The 22,801-nt window shown below is 40.7% G+C and overlaps 1 protein-coding gene across 1 annotated transcript in view; it reads right to left on the minus strand.

Moving 5' to 3' along the window:
• Positions 1 to 267: 267 nt before the first annotated feature.
• LOC125906158 (matrix metalloproteinase-17-like) overlaps positions 268 to 22,801 on the minus strand; it is a 122,399-nt gene continuing 99,865 nt past the window's right edge. The window contains exons 8-10 of the mRNA XM_049604607.1: positions 19,560 to 19,712; positions 18,692 to 18,949; positions 268 to 3,972 (exon numbers count right to left, since the gene is read on the minus strand). Coding sequence (XP_049460564.1) covers positions 3,647 to 3,972; positions 18,692 to 18,949; positions 19,560 to 19,712 — 737 coding nt within the window. The 3' untranslated portion in view covers positions 268 to 3,646. The remainder of the gene's footprint in view (positions 3,973 to 18,691; positions 18,950 to 19,559; positions 19,713 to 22,801) is intronic.

The following is a 22,801-nucleotide window of genomic DNA, read 5'->3' on the forward strand; positions in this document are numbered from 1 at the left end:
GGTGTCTGCAAGCTGTCATGTTACCTTCATCTGCCTTCAAGGCTGGGCTCCTTTTCAATGACACTAAATAATTACACACTCACGCCCACGCATCCGCGACACTGAGCACTCAAAAATAATCTGTCCTCCATACAAATTCATGTGACCACAGTTACCGAGTAAAGTCATTCAGATTTTTTAATTTTTTCTACAAAAATATTTTACATTAGAAAACACAGCTTAAAATATACACAGTCCACTTGGTTATGCAATAACTGCAGAACCTTTCAACTCAAATATATCAGTCTATAGGTAAATATATCTTTACAGCGAGAAAATCCAGGGGCCGACTTGTGACTCTTCAAAGGAGCTAGGGGTGATAAAGGAAATTGTCCAACAGGCCAACAAAGGCTCTATAAACTCTATGACCTGATGAAAGCAATGCAAAATAAACAGGAATATCATTTCATCTGAATCTGATACAAAAGATACAACTAAAGCAAGAGCAGGGAATGCTTCAGAACCAGAGGTGGAAATGATGAAACCTGGGGAATACATACAGGAGCAGCAGTTCCTCACTTCAGAGTACAGCTGAGGGAAGGAAACTGGTGCTGACAGAGTCTGTCCGCCTACTCATGTATCCATCCTTACGGCTCTCACAGTAAGAAGTCTGCACACTGAATGTTTGGCGAATGGAGAGTGTTAGTGGTGCACACGGCATTGAAAAATTACCTTTATAACCTCACAGTCAAATGTCAGTGTTACTCTGGATAATCTGAAAACTCTGTTAACTGTTTTCATTCAGCCCAGCTGCCAGAAGAAAATGTTGGCGCTGTATATTTCTGCAAAACCACAAACACGTTACATTTACATGTTTCATACATATCATATTATTAAAGTGATGTAGTATATGAGCTGACTGTCATCGATTGGTGGAGGTGTTACAGCTCTGGCTGGTTTCTCTGTGTCCTTCACATGTTTAAGAGTAAGAGTGAGTGCTCCATTTGTGTGAGGATCTTTGTCTCTTAACTACAGGTGTGGTGTGCTGATTGGCTGGAGGTGTGGGCTTGGTCTCAGCTAATTGGCTCCCCCAACTACCATCTGCTGTTTAAAACCCTCGGCTTCCTAACAGGCTGGTTGACAGGCAACTGACAGCAGCAGCGTTCCCTCTCAGCCTTTGAACCTTTGGGTATTGTGTTGTGTTAAACCTGAAAATTTGGTTTTTCGGCATTGACTGCTTGTGCCTCCTGTGGGCCATCTTAGTGAGATTTTCATATTTGTAGAAACACTGTGGGTATTCAATAGCCTATTTGTTACACTAGGTTACTTTAATTATTTTTGAACTTATCCTTGAAGCTGTAGGGGTGGGCTGCCATTTTATTTTGTATATTTTTTTCTAGTGTTTCTGATTTGGAAAATGTCTTTTTGTTGGGTTTTTTTCGTCCCCAACATAGGTGTAGTTAGTATGTTTGGGGTTTAGATGGTTACGGGCGTAACAGGGAGGTTGGATGGCAGATGGCATGTCACTTACACAACAAACAAGACCAGGTGTGCTTTAGCGACCCTCTGCAGTTTTTTAGACACTAAAAGAGGGTGTTTTTTTTATCCACCCCACTGGAGTTGGTGCCGTGAAAAGCCCTTGTGTTTTCACCAAGACATCGCTGAGTTTCCTGTCGGGATAGTGTCACGAAAAGCAGTTGTTTGTTCACTGAGACATCTTTGCTATTCCAGTCGGGATAGCACCACCTTACCATAGTTGTTGTGGCTACACCTAACCACACGTTAACCACACATTAACCACAGCGTTGTTGAAATGTACAGGAACATAAACGAATCTGCTACATAATAACGTATAAATGTAAAGTATCTGTGGTTTGCAGAAACGTATAATGCCAAAATTTTCCTGGCAGGTGGGTTATTTACTTAGAACTAAATAATAATTAGAGCTGCCCCTCTAATAGTTGACCAAATGTTAGTCGACCAGAAAGGTAATGAGTCGGCAAGATTCCATTGGTTGCTTAGTCGCAGAAAAACAAAAAACAAATGTGAAACTCTATTACGAGCTGCCCCTTATCAAAATAAATCAAAACCTGTATGATTGGATCATGTGGGAATTTGAAAGGACTGACACAGGAAGTGGCCACGCTCAGGAGTCAGACAGGAGTCGCGTTACAAACCAATCACAGCCAACATATATCTTTCCTTTCTTCTGTAAATATTCAGTCTGATAAATACGGAAAAGTTGATCATGTTAGTGCAGGGCTACCCAGAGCTTTACATCTGTCCCACGGACGACAGGCCTCCACACTTATAAACAGCGCCTGGAAGAAGATCAGCTCTGCACTCAGGATATCAAGTACATAGGCTATATGATGCTTCTAAAGGTTGCTTTGCAAAAAAGGCACAAGAGTAGTGCCCAGTGCCTCGTGTTAAAGACGCGATGTGTACTGCCCCTAATTTCCAGGGCTGGTACCTGCGGTTATTCCACAGGCTAGTTAATAACATGTCGGGCAGGAAATCCAAAGTGTGGGATCATTTTGAGAAGGTGAAGGACGAACCCAAGGTGATATGTAAACTCATCTTCACTGGTCGACTACAAACATGACGTATCATCTGAAACATGGAAGTAGCTACATGCCCATTAGCCACTTAGCACAATCATTACTGCTTTGCCAACAGCGTCATTAACAGGCGGCTCGCTCAGTGTGTGACGTGCACTTGTAGATAAAATATAGGCCTATATTAATGAAGGTTCATTAGTACAGTTTGTATTTCTCTGTAATGTAGCACAGTGTTAACAATGTTACTGATACTATTCTTTCTCACACCTTCAACTCAAACCATTGTGTTGCCCCGCCCAAAATATATAACTTAATAATTAAATTAATATCGTAAACCTGTGAGTGACTTGTCGACTAATGGCCCTAAATGACGACTGTTGGTCAACTAGGAAAATTCTTAGTCTGGGGCAGCCTGGGAGTAAATAATCCTGATTAGTTCTGTGGATGATCCAGAGAAAGACTGACATACAAATGTAATTTTTCACTGTCTTGAACAGCAAAAAAAATCCCTTTACCTCCACTGTATCAGGGTGGACACAGAAACTATTACCAACATATTAAACCATATACATTACTACATACCACGAGAGGTAAGTGTGAAAATATGTGTTTTTTTTGGTAATTTTGAGCTAATGTTGGTGAGCTGACCCTGTAATAAAGCATCTGCTGTAATCTTATAAAACAGGCAACAATGTGTGTCTTGGCACGCTGTTCACCTTTGCGTCTGCCTACATCCCTGGATGCCCTCAACTTGTGTGTGTGAGAGGCACTGCAGCTGAAAACCTGCTGCACATGAAGACAAATAATCACTGCTATGGAATACACTTCTATAACCTTTAACCTTTTTCTTGTAGCAATGAGGCAATTTGACTGTTGAGTAAAAAAAAAAAGACTTTGTAAAGCATGTGTGGGTTGATGCCTATAAGGACGACTACTTCAGCTGGCAGTGCCCACCCAATGACATGTAAAATAAATAACAGCAAAATTAGCGCAAAAAGGATACCAAATGATATAATAATAAGAAGAAAATTCCAGTTTTTTGCTTCAACTGAGTGTCCACTGGCCCTCCACCAATCAGCTCAGGAACTTTGTCCCATGCTTTGGCATCATAGCAGTTCAGAGCGGAAGGTGAGCGAAAGCGTCCAGAGGGGTGGCAGCAGCCACAGGGGAGATGGGGAAAGGCGGACACCTAAAGGCGAGGCGGTGTCAGAGGTGCAGGAGCACACCTCATAGCCGTTCTCTGCGTGGTCTGGGTGATGGTGCACGTTGACTCTCGTCTCAGTGCTTTTGGGCTCCGCGTCCGGAGAGTCTGACTGCATCTCGGTGCACAGGAGCCAGTCTTTAGCGATGAGGCGGGGGTATCCTGCCTCCACCTCCATGTCACTGCCAGGCACTCGCCAGTACTCCTTCCCCTTGAAGAAATAGGACGAGCCTTCAGAGAGAGAAAAAGGGAGCAGAGGGTTTATATCAGAGCAGAATAAAATACAACACTACGTACTTTAGTATCCACACAAGACACAGCATTGTCTTTGCTCTGATGTGGAATACACAACAAGCACAGAACACATAAACATCATGGGCCTTAATTTCATGAATCAGTGATCCAGGGTGCAAAGTGTTTACGCTCAGTACTTTCATACTGTTATTAACATACCCCACGGTACACCTGTTCAAGATGGCATGGGAATAATTTGAAACAGGGTGGGATTACAAAAGATACATCAGTGGATGTGTACGGCCTTCTATTCACGAAGAATCATATCATTTCATTCAATACGACAGCAGCTCAGTCCTGCTGGTGGGCTTACCTACAAGTGAGTTTTGGCGATGAGAGTCCAGACCAGTTAACAAACGAGCATGGATGATTTTTAATAATGTTTTTTCAATTCAAAGACTATCTGAATGTGCCATCATACCAACATCACCATTAAAAACACATAGCCATTCTTACTCTGTAGAAAACAGTATGTTAAAGGGATAGTTCGGATCTTTTGAAGTGGGGTTGTTCGAGGTTCTTATCCAAGTGTCACCTTGATGACAGGTAGCATTTTGCAACGGCACACTGAGGCCGTTTCATCACTCTCTTCTAATTAATGGTACCAGCTGACTGATTCATCACACCTGGTGGTAATCTGTCTGTGTCTAAGGGTGCTTTCACACCTGCCCTGTTTGGTTTGGTTCAGTCAAACTCAAGTTCGTTTGCCCCCTAAGTGCGGTTTGTTTGGGCAGGTGTGAACACAGTAATGGCACTTGGGGTCACACCAAAACAACTGGACCAAGACCTTCTTGAAGAGGTGGTTTCGGTCCAGTTATAAATGAACTCTGGTGCGGTTCGTTTGTGGTGAGAATGTGTTCCGACCTGGATGTGAACCAACTGCAGTCACATGACACATTGTTTGGGTTAAACATGAGCATGTTACAGTCCTGGAGGATTATTAATGTGCACCTCCTCCTGTACTGCCTTAATATGCACATTCAGCACATCCAATGCATCAAAACATTGTTTTCTAGTTGGAGCCGCGCCTCGTTTTCAAACTGTATGGTTTGACTAAAATGAACAATGACAGCAATATAGTCCACAATGACCAGTGCTAAAATCAACCTGCGTAGTTGTCCCTCCATTGTGACATTAGAAAGTGTCACATTTATCTTGCAAGTGTACTCTTCTTCAACGTTTTGTTTACTTCCTGGATTTTCCCCGCATGGAAATTCTGACCAATCAAGAGCAGCTTTCTCACACAAGGCATTTGATCTGGTCCGCTTGTAAATGCTGCCATGAGAACACGAACCAACTCTAGGCAGTTATACAACTTCGTAACAAAATTAGTCCCTGATTCGGACCAAAGCAAGACAACTCCAGGTCTGAAAGCACCCTATATCAGCTATCTGTGAAGCACATTTCAGTAGCACTGATGAAAGTCAAGAGCTGAAATGTTTGCTGCCACTATCATCCTGTTTTTATTATCTGCACTTTGAGCAGCCTTCTTTTTGTGCATGGATGTTCTAAATAAATTGACATTATTTCTGCATTGATCTCAGCCTGTGAACCTTTTTTGTGTCTGTCCAGCCCAGTTGCATTGGTATGTGGGTATCTCCTCTGCTGTCCTTTCTAGTGGTACAACTCCACTTCAAAAGATTAAAACTATCCCTTAAATTTAGTTTTGATTCTTTCCTTTATTTCTGTGTAACCTCCACTGACACTCTCCTTACTAAAAACTCTGCACAGTGCTCTCACATAAAAATAGCTCTCACTGTGTACTGACACAAGACTAGTCTAAAGCAGTAAAACTAAAATCACCAACCTGATAAGCAGTTGGTGTGCTTGCTGTGCAGACGGTGGGCTCCGTTCTCGCTGTATGAAAATAATAGCTAAGCTGGCACACGTCAGCGTTACCACTCACCGTGTGTTGTCACAAGCTTTTGTTCTGTGTTTGCTGTTGGAAGTTTTGTGGGATGGTGATGATTGAACTAGAGACCGAACCAAATTTAAAGTGGCAGATGTATCCTGTATATACTTGGATGCTGTGAGCAATAACTTTGCAGGTGATAGCTGCAAGATTGAGCACCCACGTTGGAGAGGACTGGATAATTGAGCACCAGCAGGAGCGTGCAGAAACACCCCTTAAATTAGAGTCTTTGGAGAGAAGGCAGATTTTGTTTTGCTGTATAAAGAAATTGGTTATCAGAAGAATCAGGACTGATTCTGCCTTATTGCTTATGTTATATTAAAATTATACTTTAAATGTGCATGTCATTTTATGGGGTCTTTGTGCCAGCACAGAACACACAGCAACCCCTTGTGGGCATTCTTGACACCATAATTACAATACGCCAGTTGATCGTTACTGACACACCCCCTTGCAGCGCCTGTCCTTTCTCTTCAGGGTACTTAAGTTAATTAGAGTTTCCAAAATACCAAATGGGCACTGGCAGAACAAAGGAAAAAACTAAATGCTGAGTGCTTTTAATGAAAATACCACTTTGTAGGAACAAAGCCTCTGATAATGTGCCGTGCGCCATTATGAAAAACAGCTTCATCAAATAGGTGGCAATATTTTGCGAAACGCTCTTTTTGTTGCATGTCAAATATAATATCTGATTTTAATATGAAAATCAAGTTATGCATTGATTGGACATGTGTTCAGGAAAAAAAAAGGGAGAGGGAAAAAATGTTGAATATGTATCACCGGCTCAAAATCATTATCCTTAAACTCTCAGAAACAGAATTTGTTAACTGGAAGGCCAGCACCTCCTCCTGTACAAGGCTATTCACCTCACCAGCCACAATACATGCTATTCATGCCCATTCAGTGTCTTCATTAACTGGTGACTGAGACACACAAAAAGGGAGTATAGGTGATAGTATTGTGGCTCATTCATTTTCTAAACTGGTGGTTGAAATGAATAAAAGGCGAGAGATAAACAAGTGAAGTAGCTCCAGCGAAGTGGAGAATGTTCTCTTGTGAATGGCCTTGCAGCTCGCCATTAACTGTGGACTAAATATTTTTTTGTGTGTCTTTAAATGCTTGTCACACAAAAACTAGAGCAAATAACTGAATATTATTCTGTCACACAGGTGCGAACCTCGCGTTTAGCCAAGTGTTGGAGGAAGTAAGGCAATGAGATGAGAGGAACTAGAAGAGAAGGACGGAGAATGATGAAAGCATTCAGTTTAATTCTGAATGTTTCCCGCACCCCGGGTGGAATATTTACGAAAGAATTGGTGAACAATATGTTCGAGCATCACTTTCTAAATTAAATGAATAATTCAGCAATTTACTGCTTGCATGGCTACATGGAAGAATGAGACGACATTTCCTAGGTAGTCAATGCCAAATCACAGACGAAATCACTCCTAAATAAGGTGTAAACGTTTTTACTTCTAGGTTGTTCTGTCTCTGAGGAAGCAATGAGTTACATTTCCTCAAACCAAGGACAAGAAACTCTTATTTCCTGTGATGAGATGAGGCGATTTTTGTCGTCCATCATGAGCAATAAATAAAATACCTATAATGTACAAGGAGTGGTACTGTCGGCAGTTTCCCATAAAGAACCTTCACCCCTTCAAGTGGGTGAAGGCTCACAGAGCGCCGAGTCCATTTCCTGTGCATAATCGTGAGTATATATTCAAGCTGGGCTGCAGCCTGTTGGAATAAAAATAAGGTATGCTCTATACTGCACAGACACACACATTGTGCCTCCAAACTTCTGAGGACTCATTTCTCTCAGTCCTACCTTAACCATAAAAACAAGTCCCAAAATAGCTCTCCGAGGCCTTTTGCAATGAGGATATATTATATATATTAGCCTCACTTTCCCAAAATGTCCTCATTCTGGATGTCTGGAGCTGAGTTTCACCCTCCCAAAGACAGACACAGTCACAAAGTCACTCTCCTTATCCATCTATCACTATTATTGGGAGTCCAAGCCCATAGGGCTGAACGATACTTTTCCAAAATTCTTCTTTCTTTTCCTCGGAGGCTTAAAGTCCTAGAACTGTCCAAAGTAGTGAGGAAATGTAATATCTCACCCACTAATGGTTAATAACCTCTTTTGGGGCCTCTCTTGACCCAGGGCCAGGACAACTGACCTGGAGTTCCCTCTGCATCATCAGCTCTGGGGATTACAGTCCAACAGGCTGATTACAGGCAGATCGCTTCCATGTTCGCATGTAGTCACCATGGAAAGGCAAAAGTTCAATCAGGAAGACTTTCTTTGTGCTCATCCATTCACAGTTCTCTCCCTCCCACTCCCACTGCCTCCTCTAATCAGCTGACTATGGGTGTTCACTCTTCTAGTTATCCAGTCAAACTCTGCTACAATCTTTATCAGTCAATCAGGATGCTACCGCAAAAATGTAAGTCTACTCTCTTCTGCTGCCGTCAGATGTCATTTTAGGCAGAATTGTTGCACCCTCCTCCACCCCGTTCACCTCCAGCCATCGTATCCAGAGTCCAGGACGAGCTCAACAAAGGCTCATTCCTCCACTCATCCAGATCATCAGCACATCTCCATCTTCTCCACATCCTCTTCTCATCTCATCTTAACCACCTCTACCACCACCAGTGTCTGGACCCTGGGGGGTTCCATATTCGACTATGGATTCATCACCCTCCTTAGATATATACCATCTCGATGGGGTCTAATTGCCAAAGACTTTTCACATTTTTCACTTTTCACTTATGTGCACAAGTAAATAAATATTCTTTTCACTAAAATATTTTTAGGCGGCACGGTGGTCTAGTGGTAAGCTTTGTCGCCTCACAGCAAGAGGGTTCCTGGTTTGATCTGGGATGGGGGAGCCCTTCTGTGCGGAGTTTGCATGTTCTCCTTGTGTCAGCGTGGGTTTTCTCCAGGTAACTCCGGCTTCCTCCCACAGCCCAAAGACATGCAGGTTGGGGATAGGTTAATTGGGGTCCATGTCATTGGTCCAACAGCCCATTGGTCCGACATCCCATTAGTCCGACGTCCCATTGTTCTGATATGTGATTATACTAGGCTATACTGTATTTGTGTATCATAGAGGATCAGCAAACGCAACAAAAGTAGGCTACTGGTCGAGATACAAGTGCCATAGAGAGGAGAGAGTGAAACACCATAACCTCCTGTTATTAACTCTGGGGTCCGGGTTGTGTGGGGAGCTCTCCGCGGTGCTGAACGGCTCCCGGCGGCTGTATTTCTGCCTTGATGGTGCGCCGCAACCAGCTCTGGGTCAACTGGGAAAGGCTTGAGGCGAAGCAGGCTCACAGCTTATGTGTTTGCCACTTTCTTTTTCATTTTAACCCACACCATGATCTTTTCCTGACCCTAACCAAGTGGTTTTTGTGCCTAAACCTATCAAGACCTTAACCACAGGGCATCATGATGATTTCGGAACAATGGGTTTAATATGGTCAGACCAACGCCCTCAAGAGGATAAGCCGTTAGAAAATGGATGGATTGACTAAAATATTTGTCTCTCCTGATTGAAATGACACCTAAACTGGATGGAAGGGATTTTGCCCAAATACTGAACAATTAGTCAACTTTAAAAGTCCTCAGTTCATCACCTTCTCAGTGTCACATGTCCAAAGAAAGAGGAAGTGCAAACAGGACTTCCTGGTCATGTATGTGATGGATTATCTGTCATATTAAATAAGAAGACCCCCTTTTCACAACTAAACAGTAAAAGTAACTTTTAGTAAAACTGAGATAAAGTAATTGTTGCCATATAGCAACAACTCGCAACAGATGACCTCACAGTAATTTCCATCATTGTCTGAGAAGAGTTTCCTTACTTTCTTTCAGATATTTGCCTTTATTCTATAGGACAAGTATGGTGTGCAGGGGGAGAAAGAGAGGGGGAACGACATGTCGCAAGGGGATGTGGGTTGGAATTGAGCCTACAGCCGCTGCGGCAAGGACACAGGCCTTGTACATGGGGCGTCTGCCCTACCAGGTGACCTAGTGGGAACCCAAAGAGTCTTTATTGTACAATACTTTCTAGAGCTATGAAGGGGTAATTGGATTTACTTTATGGCAATATCTGGTCTGGAGGGACTCCTCTATTATTTCATCACTCAAACACGAGAAATAAAGATTGACACTGGTGTGACTGTAAATGTTTCCTGTCAACAAATCACATGAGAAGATCACTGCCCCAAACTTCATTCATTCATACTGAAGATGTCAATTGGGCCACGAATATATAGTGTCAGTTTGAACAAAGGATCAGTAATTTCCTAAAACAGCTGGGCACTGTAGTCTTTAGCAAACATTACCCAGCAGCGAGTAAATAGTGTGTTTATTGGGAACTATTTTCAGCTGTGGATTAATACACACTGCTCAGTATTTGCAGTAGCAAGACAGTGTTTTGGGGATATAGTCAAAATAAACTAATGCCTACTGCAGGTTCATGGTGATGAAGAAACCTGTCGACTAGTGTAATAATGTGGCTCACTGGTGTGTTTTTAAATGTTATTGGACGACATCTGAGCTCTGTGGCAAACCCTCTGTAGCAGAGTTAATGATTCCTTAAATTTGCTTTATTCCATTACGTGTCATTATCACTATGAACTTAATTTAATACTAGTCCTTTCTCATTTTAATATTCTTTTTTCACCATTTTGTTATATTGTTTGTAATGTATTATTATTAGTTTCCCACTGGGAGAGGTCTGATGTGTGTAACATGGTTGCTGTGTGCTGGGCCCCTGTCGACTTCAGAGGTGTATGCTGTATTCTGTATACAGTCCCTGTGGTAGGAACATCTATATTAAGCTCTGTTGATACACTTCAATAAGTTTGTTTTTGTTGGTAAAAGTGTATATTTATTCATGTTTCATATTAAAGAGGGCTTTAAATTACCACAGTGATGCCTTTGTGATGATGTTGGTTGCCAGTAGCATGTTCAGTTGAGTTTAATTTATTAGGACCCCCATTAGCTACTACTTTACTTTACATTTGTGACAGTGCACAAAAACAACCTCACATATAACACTTAACAAAATAAGAGGACCAGACTAAAACACTGACACAGACAAACAAGACAGCTCCTGGTAATACAATTATTAAGATGCTTTTTCATGATTTCATTTGGTAAGTAACCGCCATTTCGAGGCTAAATTTTGCTCTGGTAATGCTCCATTACTGTAATATTAGACCAAGTATTTACATAATGCTGTACATTCACATTTGTTTGTTTCCATAAACACACTACATGTCCATTAAAAGGAATAGTTACCAGGAAAAACAATATTTTTACCATGCATAAAAGTCATTGCAGTGTATGAATCATATTACATAGGTCACCTTTTCTTGTAGTCTCATTTGGAAAACATAAAACTATGATTACTAACAGAAAACCATCACTGATTAAATGTCCCTGCACCACAAACTAAGACAGACCCTTCACATCCTGAGACACACGACACAGTCAAACTTACCTTGATATTAATTAACAACTTTGACAGCTATACTCTTGTTTGTTTTATGGATAACCTAAGTCTTTGTCAAAAGGTGCTGCTTCAATAGAATTTAAATGTAGTTTTATTGTTTTCCTGTGTCATTTATCGAGGGAGTGAATTCCATTCATGCATACCTCTGTACATTACTGTACCTTTGGTTGAGTTTGTTCTTACTGTTGGTAATATAAAGTTTCCTCTTGTAGCACATCTTGTAGAGTAGTGATGTCTATCTGGACTAAAATACATTTGTTTTTAAATAAAACGAACAGAACTTTTGTAACAGAGATATTTCTGATGAGTACTAGCAATGTGTACTGTAGTCTATTCTTGACATGTAACCAAGCCAGATTATCATACATTGCAACCACATTTGATCTGTATCCACAACAGAGTGCAAGATGTGCTGCTCTGTTCTGTCCCATTTGTAATTTCTTTATTTTATCCATTGTCACACTTGACCAAACAGCTGGGCAATAATCCAGATGAGAGAACATTAATGCTTTAATTACCTGCTTGGTTGAGTCTATTGTTAAAAAAAAAAAATCGAACATCTTTTAATAGCTGAAATACCACGTCCCATTTTAGCAGTTATTTTGTTTATGTTATTTGTCCATGATAATTTAATGTCCAGAATAATACCCAGGAGCTTGGTTTCATGTACCTGACATATCATTTATGCATATATTTACTGGTTATGAAAGGAGAGAATGATTTGATCTGGAAACCATGCTATTTGTCTTTCCTACATGTCCTAAATGTGACTGTGCTGGCTTGCTTGCAGCTTTGTCAGAAATCTCTGTGGTGCAACTTGGTATATGAAAAACTGGTTGCCAAGCAAGTCACTAACTACCTCAACAATAGCTCCTACTCACTGCACCCAATGCAGTTCAGATTCAGGACTAATCACTCCACAGAAACAGCTAGATGTTACTTCCTAGAAAAAGTCAAGGCATTAGTGGACAAAAGAAGAGTAGTGGGAGCTGTCATTTGACACTGTTAATCACTCAGTCCTTCCACCTCTCCATAGAATTCCTCAGCCTTATCAAATCCTACCTTTCAACTCACTCTCAACTGGTCAAAATTGATAATCATACCTCAAACCTTCTGCAATTACCAACTGGTGTTCCACAGGGGTTTGTACTGGGTCCAATCCTGTTCAGTAGACACTATGTATGATTGATCTTCCGTCTGTGTGTGATAAATGTGACACCTTAATGTACACTGATGATAGTTATCTGTGGACATGGGAAGATGTCAGAGGAGGTTGCAGCCAAGGTAACAGATGCTATGTTGTCGCATCTTGGCTTAACCGATCCTGTCCGCCACTTAACGTGTAAAAACTGTTTGTATGTTTTTCTCAAAAAACAACAAAAGTGTGAAACCAGATGTTTTCATCTCTGGGGAGAGGTTACAGGTTGTCACAGAATATAAATATCTAGGACTGGACATCAACTCAAACCTTTGTTTCAAAACCCCTATTAAAAAAGTAAGAAATACAGTAAAGTTTAGTTAACCAAACTTCATGTTTATCAGGGACTTCCTTTCAACTGAAGCTGCCAAGTTATATGTCTTCTCAATGGTCGTCTCCCACATCACATACAACAATAAATAAATCAACGTTTAGCTTTCTTTGTGTTAGTATTTTCTGGAGGTTGTCACCACAAAGTTGCCCAAGATTTTAAAATCACTACAGCATCATTTCCTCTAACTCTACTAACGTGACACCACTTTCGAATGCTGACTGGTTTATGTGAACTTCCTCTACAGGTTAAAGATAATATTCATGCCTGATAAATTTCATTTTCCACTCCCTTTACGTTTTTCTTGCCATCACTAAAATGCAAAACTATTCCTGGGTGCCATACCGATGCCAGCAGCTATGATTATTATCATCATTACAGCTACATTAATGCCCTTTACGCCCCTTTCTTTTCCTCCAGAGCAACCATTCTCTATGGTTTTACTGCCTTTCTCTGTCTCTCTATGATTTCTCTATCTGTCCTCTGAGTCAAGCCATCTATCTTCCTAACATCTCTTCTTTTTCTTCTCTTGTCCTTATTATCTTTCTTCATCCTCAGGTGTCCCCATATCTCCTCTTGTCTGGATTCCCCTTTTCACATATCCCTCCCCGTCTTTCTGTTCTATTTTCATAACGAGGTGTCACTGTATCTCCTCTCTCCTTCTTGCTGTCATAGAACTCTTTTCTCCCCTCCCGTCTGTCTCTATCTCTTTTCTCTCTCTGTTCATCCTGAGCTGGTGAAACAAACAGAGAACAGGCTTTGATGTGGCTCCAGTTCCCATGCCCCATGGTCTGCCTATGTGCGTTTGTGCGCATAGGTTTCCAAGTTTACCCTTCCCGGCTCTGTGGTGATAATGGCTGCGGGTGAAGCGAAGTCAGGGCTGTGCGACTGGCCTCTGCTCGCACATGCACGGATACACACATGTGCGTACACACTTCAAAGAGCTTGGAGCGGGACAGAATACAGACCACAGACCACTAAACACCTGACAGGGAAAGAGCTTCCTTGTATTCACAAGCTGCAGAGGGGGATTAGGGACATCCAGGCTCCCACTGAGAGTGGCCTCAAATTTCAGGACTCAGTGGCTGGTTTGGGGGGTATTTTTAAAATCTAAAAATGCCCTGGCATTATTCAGAGCTTAATATGCACACACACAACAGCACAGTACAACAGGAAAAACACTGCAAAAGTTTCTCAAACAGTGTTAGCCCATTTTACACCTCTCATTAACATGCACATGCAATCAGATGACTGTGATGCTTTGATGGAGGCGGGCGTTGTGACCTTGACACTCAGCTGCTACAGTGGAGCTGCTCCCACTGATTACACTGGGCGAGCTCCAAGGTTTGAATGTGTTCGACTGTGTGGATGTGAAGCAGAGGGTTGGCAAAAAAAGGACTGTGTGTTACGTCAAAATGACAGATAAAAGGTTAAAAAAATATTTTGACACATGAAAAAAAAGCAATCAAATGCAAATGCCCTCTAATCTGCATACTGCAGCTATGCCAACAAAATGCTGAGCATGGATACAAACAGGGAGACTGCCAAAAATAAAATAAACTCAAATAAACATAGAATAAATGTCATGACAGAATGCACTGAATGATAACAAACCTTACATTGAAATAGATATTTCTATATTAAATGTCCTGTCCATGAGGGATAGAGGTTGATTTAATTTAATAACTACATTAAATTTAATTTCAAATCACTTCTAGGATGTAATAAGATGATACTTTATTCAAATGAGAACCCTGTATCCCACTAAAACAGCAAAGATAATGTAACCTTATGACAGTGGCACCTCTTGCAATGACATAATGGCTTTGCGGGGTCAGCATGCTAACATGCTCACAATCATAATGCTAGCATGCTAATACTTATCAGGTATAATGTATAGAATGATTATCACCATCTTAGTTTAGCATGTTAGCACGCTAGCATTTGCTAATTAGCGATAAAATTATTAGTAGGGCTGTCCTGAATACCATTTTAGGGGCTTCGAAGCTTTGTCTGGGCATGATGAGATCTGGGATGTGGGGTGGGGGGTATTAGTAATCAATCATATGATTCTTTATTCAAATGAGAACCCTGTATTTCACTCAAACATGGATATGCATGTAATGACAGTAGCACCATGACAAAATGACTCTGTGGGGTCAGCATGCTAACATGCTCACAATCATAAAGCTAGCATGCTAATATTTATCAGGTGTAATGTTTATAATGTCTATCACCATCTTAGTTTAACATATCTGCATGCTAACATTTGCTAATAGGCAATAAACGTGTTAGTAGGGCTGCCCCAAATATCATTTTGGGGCTTTGAAGCTTCAGTGATAATTACCTATGAGTGTTCAACTGGGCACCATGAGACCTGGGGTGCGGAGTGGGGGGTGACAGTAATCAAGCATTCAAATAATTAGAAGTATATCGCAGGCAACTGGACTTGCTTGAGTTGCCTGCGATATAGCACTTATGATTACCACGACCTGGATGACACCGACATATTCATATATGTAATCAACTATAAAGCCAACTGTAGTAGGACTTAGAGATGGTGGACTATTGCAAGCAAAGTTTCTGTAAGTTATAAATAACTTGGAATATAACTGTGTAGGGCCTCATCACTAGATACAAATCAAGTGCTTCACAACAGTTGGCAGCCACTGGTAACGTTCACAATTCATCTCACCTGTTCCTTTCTCTTTTCAGACTGCCAATTTACTGCTTGAAGAGTGCGTTGATGACTGCGCTGAGAACACTGACCTCATTCATATCTGACACTTGCCACCGCCTTTCAATTCCATCCGCCATTTTAGTGGTGAAAAAAAAACAAAACATGAATCAAGGCATTCAAGTGCTGATTTGGAGGTTGATTGCTATGGCAGTGATTGAAGCTTCGAAGCATTCAGGTCAGCCCTACTTCTTGCAAGTAGTCCTAAACTGAAGTATTACACAAATGGAAACTTCCACCTGGTGATGAAAAGGTAATCATCAAAATTATTCTGACGGATTCAGAGTGGGATATGAGGGGACATGAATGTGTGTTTCAAACTTCATGGCAGTCCATCTGTTAGTTATTAAGACATTTGACTCAAAACCACAAATGTCAACCTCATGTTGGTGTCAGAGAAAGAGTTAAGGGATCACCAAAGTAAATAGGATTCACCCTCAGGGCACTGCAAATGTTAATTCATAAAGTCATGCTGCTGTAGCATCGCTAAAAAGACACGTATTCAAGTGTTTCCAAACATGTGAGTGTTTTGCTTCTGCTGGTAAGGTGGCCCAGAACTGTAATCTCATTGTAAAACTTCATCCAAGACTTGAAGCTGTATGTTTGCAAACTTGCATAATTGTTCCATCCTTGTCTCATATTTCTCTTGTAATTCATTCCTCTTTGAGGATTTCCCTTGAGAAGGATAATGCACAATGTTGCCTTTGGCACCAGCAGCTACCAGAGCTACCAGTGGTCTGATGCTTTAGCGGAGTGTTACAACTCTATTTTTCTCTGAGAAATGTAATCACTTAGTGCTGGAAGAAACAGACAGTGGTGATTCATCATTTATATGTTAAATGTTATCAATCAGTGTGTCTTTATAATCAATTTTTAATAAAGATAGAATCGGTCAGATATGTCCCTGGCACCTTTCACCCTGGGAGATAGATTACTTTTGGGGGCATGGTTTTGATCATTTGCTTTGTGGAATATTGAAAAAGTAGCGGCACATCATTATCACACACGTATTTATTTGAAGTTCTTTAGAGAAGCCGACATGCTGCTTTTGTGGTATGCTATGATACAGTATCATTGTTATTCATGTATGTGGATTTTCCTTGTTACAAACTTTGTGACACCTGATCAAGAATGGTATTATATAAATCTACTTTTAGCATACTTACTTCACTTTAATTGCAGGAGTGAGCACCTTAGATTTATACTTCAAAAGTAAAGATAAGAAAGGCTGAGATACTGACCACACTTTCTGGAACTTGGCTGCTAAAATGAACGTATTCTAACAGACTAGGCTGTAGACCAAAGCCTTCGCCTCATTTTCATCATTGTAATGGGGATTTCAGACACTGTCAAACCATCTGACAAGCATCTCATTTGAAGTATACCGATGAAGCGTGATTTCATTCCTATCCTAATGAGACCCAAACTTTTGTTTGGTATGCATTTTTAATTTCTCCTCACTATTTGGGATCAGTAGGACCCAATAAGTATAAAAAACTAAACATTGTCAACGATAATTAAGTCCCAATGCCTTCAAACGAGACAATAGTAAAGTTCCAGTGTCTTCAAATCAGTACTTTCTCATTAACAGCATCTTATCTTGTTACTGTTGCTACAATATGTCAAATTTGTTGCCATATCAAACTACAAACATTATTTATCACAAATAAACAAGTTTCAACCATAAAATGTGATCAGGTTTTGGACCTTGTCAGCTGCAGACTGACTTGGCAGAGATGGCTGCCATCTTGTTTTTACATGGATTAGTGTATTGTGGACTTACTACCACTAGATGGCACAAAAAGTGTCCACGAATGAGGACAACAGGTCTGAGTTAAGTAGAATGAAGTATAAAGTCAAGTAAACCCAAAATGTGGTGTCCTCATTGGAGGATTTGAGGACACAGGCTCTCAGGATACACTCATCATATTTTGATGCTTTGGTAGAAGCACCCAGTGTCACTGTAATGACACCTGGGGCACCCTTTTGTGTTGTTTTGTCTTGACGCAGAGGAATGCAGCGGTAAGTCATGTGAGTCGACCCATATGACTAAGAAGGGGTCGTCGTTGGGCTGGATGATAAGTGAGAAAATCAAATATTACAATATTTTTGACCAAATTTACTGCTATACTGCTCAGCCCTAGACTGAAAATTACTTTGTAAAGGTTAGGAAAAGATCATGAGTAGACTCCCGTGACTTCCACTTAACGAACGACTCATGTGAGTAATGACTAATGTGACAATATTACTCAACGTTGACTTTCAGTTTCACACCGGACACTAACACTGGTCTCCTGGGTCAAAGTCCTGTGCTTGTTGTACCCATCCACCTCCCCTCCCATCTGCCCTTAGCAGACTTTCTCGCTGTTTATACTACGGCCATTACTCTGAATGTCTAATAATGACACAGATATGATTACACTGGAGTTGGTTGAAAGCCCATTGCATATCATTCAGTTAAGTTTGCCCCTGGCATCATGTCACTGCCAAAGCAGTGTATTTTGATGCCCTGGGAGTAAGACCAGGCTGACTGAGGCCTTCAGCCACAAAGAAGAGCTTCCATTATTTTAGCTTCACTCCAACTCTCACCTTTAGTCTTAAACTTTGGCCAGTGACAAAGACTGAGATCATTGATCTCAGGGACAAGGAGCCAAAATTACATTTATCTGCAGAGTGACTGGCTTTACTCTGTGTGACAGGTTGAAGAGCTCAAAGGACGTAAAAGTCAACAACTGCCTCTCCTTCTCTTGTGCATGACTCATCAGGAGAGGGCCAAACCAGGACACTACAGGGACTACAACATGCCTGGGAGTACTTGGAAATCACTACAAAGAGCTAGAGGAAGGTTCTTGGGAAACAAAACAACTGTGTTCTCAACAGGCCGCCGGAAAATCATCTTTGAAAGTCCTTCGAACTGATGGAAGAGTTAAGTACTTTCATGGCTACTCACCATCGGACCACCTCATGGCGTCGTCCAGCTGAGGTGGCAGCCCCTTCCAGAGTGTGCTGTCTTTAGGGTAGCCCAGGTCCATACGCCTCAGGTGGTCATCGTAGCGCCAGTAGTGGTTGTCCTTGAAGAAGTAGGTTTTGTCGTTGTGTAGCCAAACAAAGGCTGCATCCACTCCTTCCAAGGGCAGGCCAAAGTCACTGATCGGACGCGGGTAGCCTTCCTCCACAATATTGTCTTTAAATACCCAGTACTTTAGACCTGAAAAGGGTGGACACAGAAAATCCATCTTACAATCTATAGTTTTCTACATCACACTCAGCAGACAGCGTATGCCTTCAGATGATACATTTGAAAAGATGAGAGACTTGAAAGATATGTAAAGGACACTCGTGAAATAAAAAAAGATTCACACCTTTTTTTGTTACACAGCCAACAGAGAACATTCTCCGCCAGGAAAGTTGTTATACATTTTATATCAAATGTGAAACATGACCTTGTTTCTGCACCCATGTTTTTTAAAATTAAATTTATAACTCTCACACAGAGAAAAAAAAGTCGCAATTTCCTTCAAAGTTCCGGTAAGAAAGGTGTGAACTGCCTCTTTTCATCTCTCCTCTTTATAGTGTGGATGAATCACATTTTAAAGCGTGTGCGAATTATCAGAAGTTTCAAAATAAAAAAAAAACTTAAACTTTATCTCATTTTTTTCTTACTTTTTATTTGTGACAGAAAGAGAGAAGAAAGAAGAAAAGAAAATCATTGCAGATGCGCACTGACACCATTGAACCAGAATAACTTTATGTACATTTTAAGACTCATTTCTAGATGTGTGAACATATTGGAATGCAGATTTGTTTTGGTACAGTACCTTTGAAAAAGACTATCTTGTGGTCCCCAGGTCTCTCATACACAGCATCCACACTATCAAGGTTGGTTGGGAGGCCCCTCCAGAAGCGATGGATCTGAGCAGGACGCAGAGACACCAGGTGCTTCTCTCGTGTTAGTCTCCAGAAGTACTTTCCTAAGAGGAACAGAGCAGTTTGGAAGATCAGCATTATTTATGCTGATGACTGGGCAGCTGTGGCTCAAGAGGTGGAGTGGGTCATCAACTAATTGGAAGATGAGTGGTTCGATCCCTGGCTTCACTATCCTGCATGTCGCAGTATCCTTGAGCAAGAAACTGAATCCTAAATTGCTCCAGGTGGCTGTTCCAGCGGTGTGTGGGTGAGTTAAAAAAACTGGCACCTCGTACGGTAGCCTGGGCCACCAGTGTATGAATGAATGTGAATGGGTGAATATGACTCGTATAAAAAGTGCTTTGAGTGGTCGGATGACTAGAAAGGCACTATATAAGTGCAATTACCATTTACCATAACTGTTATTAGGGCCCGAGCACAAAAATGCCAGGGCCCAACACTCCCTGCCACTTAAAGTACGAGGAAGCTATTGTTTCTGCACAGATCATTATTATTATGATGCCGTGGAATTGCATTTTTGAAGGAGCTTAGGATGGTTGAAAACTCATGAAATTGGCATGCACATCAAAACTGTTAAAAGTTCTGCAGTGATTGGACTCGGGCATGGCCAGCTGGCACCATAGTGCCCCCAAACACATGCCAGGAATGGGATAAAGTTCCTTTGATGTTCATGAAATTTGAGTGGATCATTGTTATAATCTTTGAGAGCATCTGAAATTTTTCGCCTGACAGGAAGTCAGCCATCTTTGATTTTCTCTGTTGATTTTCAGTTTACTAATACATTTGGGGATTTAAAAGGATAGTGCACCCAAAAATGAAAATTCAGCCATTATCTACTCACCCATACGCCGAGGGAGGCTCGGGTGAAGTTTTAGAGTCCTCACAACACTTGCAGATCCAAACATCCAAAAACACAAAACAAAACCACAAAATATCTCCATACTGCTCGTCCGTAGTGATCCAAGTGTCCTGAAGCCCCGACATAAAAAGTTGTTTGGAAAAACGTCATTTGAACTCTGTTTTTTTTGCAAGCCCGCACATGTGAATGCAGTGCCCAGAGAGGCAGTTGGAGCTGCAGGCTACAATGAGGTTAAAAACAGAGTTCAAATGACGTTTTTCCAAACAACTTTTTATGTCAGGGATTCAGGACACTTGGATCACTACGGATGAGCAGTATGGAGATATTTTGTGGTTTCAATTATGTGTTTTTGGACATTTGAATCTGGGGCGCCATAAGCCTCCATTAGGTGGAGTTTTGTTGCTACCTCCTCTCCCCTTGGATCTCCACAAATGATGTGAGGACTCTAAAATTTCACCTGAGCCTCCATCGGCATATGGGTGAGTAGATAATGGCTGAATTTTCATTTTTGGGTGCACTATCCCTTTAAGGATGCACAAAACCTCATGAAACTTTTCACACATATTCCAACTCTTAATTACTTAATTGACATAATTGGGCTTGGGCGTGGCACTGGCTCTATAACCTTCATTTTATCTTGAGTGTATTTTTGACACTTTTTGAAAACCCCCAAAACATGGGGCACATATGAATACCTGTGAACTTTATGTGAATATACAGCAATTGCTATCATCTTCAAGAGTATATGAAAATTTTGTAATATTTTTGTCTAATAGGAAGTCAGCCATCTTTGATTTTGTGCTTTAATTTTCATTTTACAAACACATGTAGGGACTTTAGGATGCACAGAAACTCACAAAACTTTTCACGCATGTTCCAACTCATAATTTCTTGGATTTGGTGATATAATTGGGCTTGGGTGAGGCACTGGATCTATAGCGCCCCCATCCTACTTTTTATCCTTAAGCAAATTTTCAACGGCCTTGCTATTCTTGAAAACCCTAGAAAACATGTGGATACCTGTTGCTGCTCAAGTCCTCTCTATGATCAAGAAAATGAATCACATCAGGCAAGTAATGAGGTGTTCACAGTGGCTTACTGTCTCTCAGAGAATCAACTTCAAAACATTACTGTTGGTTAATAAAGCACCAAATGGTTTAAGGTCTAAGTTCTCATCAAGGCTGAAGACTTTTTTCTGTTTGCAGCTGCCTTTTAAAAATCAAATATTTATTATTATTTATTATATAAATAATATAATAATAATATTTATTAATTTCTTACACTGCACTGTAACTTTCATTTCTGTATTTTATACCTGTCACAGTCTTGTGTTTATTTTCTACTTTCTTTCTCCTTAATGGCATTTTTATTTGTATTTAAACATCCTTTCATAACTTGTTCCTTTGCACTTTGTCTCAATGCTTTTGGTAGTTTATGTAAAGCACTTTAATTTGCCTTGTAGCCAACATGTGCTGTATAAATGAGCTTGCCTTGACATAGCGCCCCCTAATGTGGGGAAGGCTATAGTTCGGATAAAGTTGCTCTGATATTCAGAAAATTTGGTGGCCACGCTGGCCATCATCCTGCCTGTATACTAGGGGTGTAACGGTACACAAAAATCTCGGTTCGGTACGTACCTCGGTACACAAGTCATGGTTCGTTTTTTTTTCGGTACAGTAATGAAAAAAATAGACAACTATTAAATATCTTTGACTTATTGGTAACCTTATTAAAACATACCACCACAGCAGTTAACTCTTTTTACCCAATGTTTGAATGAAACAAATATATATAAAATCCTGCTTTTTCACATTGTTTGAATGAAAATAGAAATATAAAAGTGAAAAATAAAATCCTGCTTTTTTTTAACACATTTTTTGAATGAAAAATATAAATATAAATTTCTGCTTTAACAGTTTTACTCAATTAAAATAAAAAGTATAGTGCAGCTGGTCAGCTTTAAAGCCTGCTCAGATTCAGTTTTACTAGGAACTTACTTAGCTTTCCCACTTTGTTAAAGTGCAGTAAACAAAACATGCTTATATCTAAAGTGCAGCTTAAACAATTTTACTCAACTCCAATGGCGTTGGTTATTTCTTTAGTGCAATGGTCAGGGAAACACTCTCTCTTTTTAAACAACGACGATATCGTAGTTTGCACCAGATTGCTTTTTCTAGTCGTGCCGGTTAATGTTCAAACTCGGGTGGTGTCGCTTTAGATGTGTTAGCATCTTAGACGTGTTTCCAAGTACATACCCGACCGCTGTTCTGCAGT

The sequence above is a fragment of the Epinephelus fuscoguttatus genome, linkage group LG18, assembly GCF_011397635.1.
Source record: "Epinephelus fuscoguttatus linkage group LG18, E.fuscoguttatus.final_Chr_v1".
Lineage (NCBI taxonomy): Eukaryota > Metazoa > Chordata > Actinopteri > Perciformes > Serranidae > Epinephelus > Epinephelus fuscoguttatus.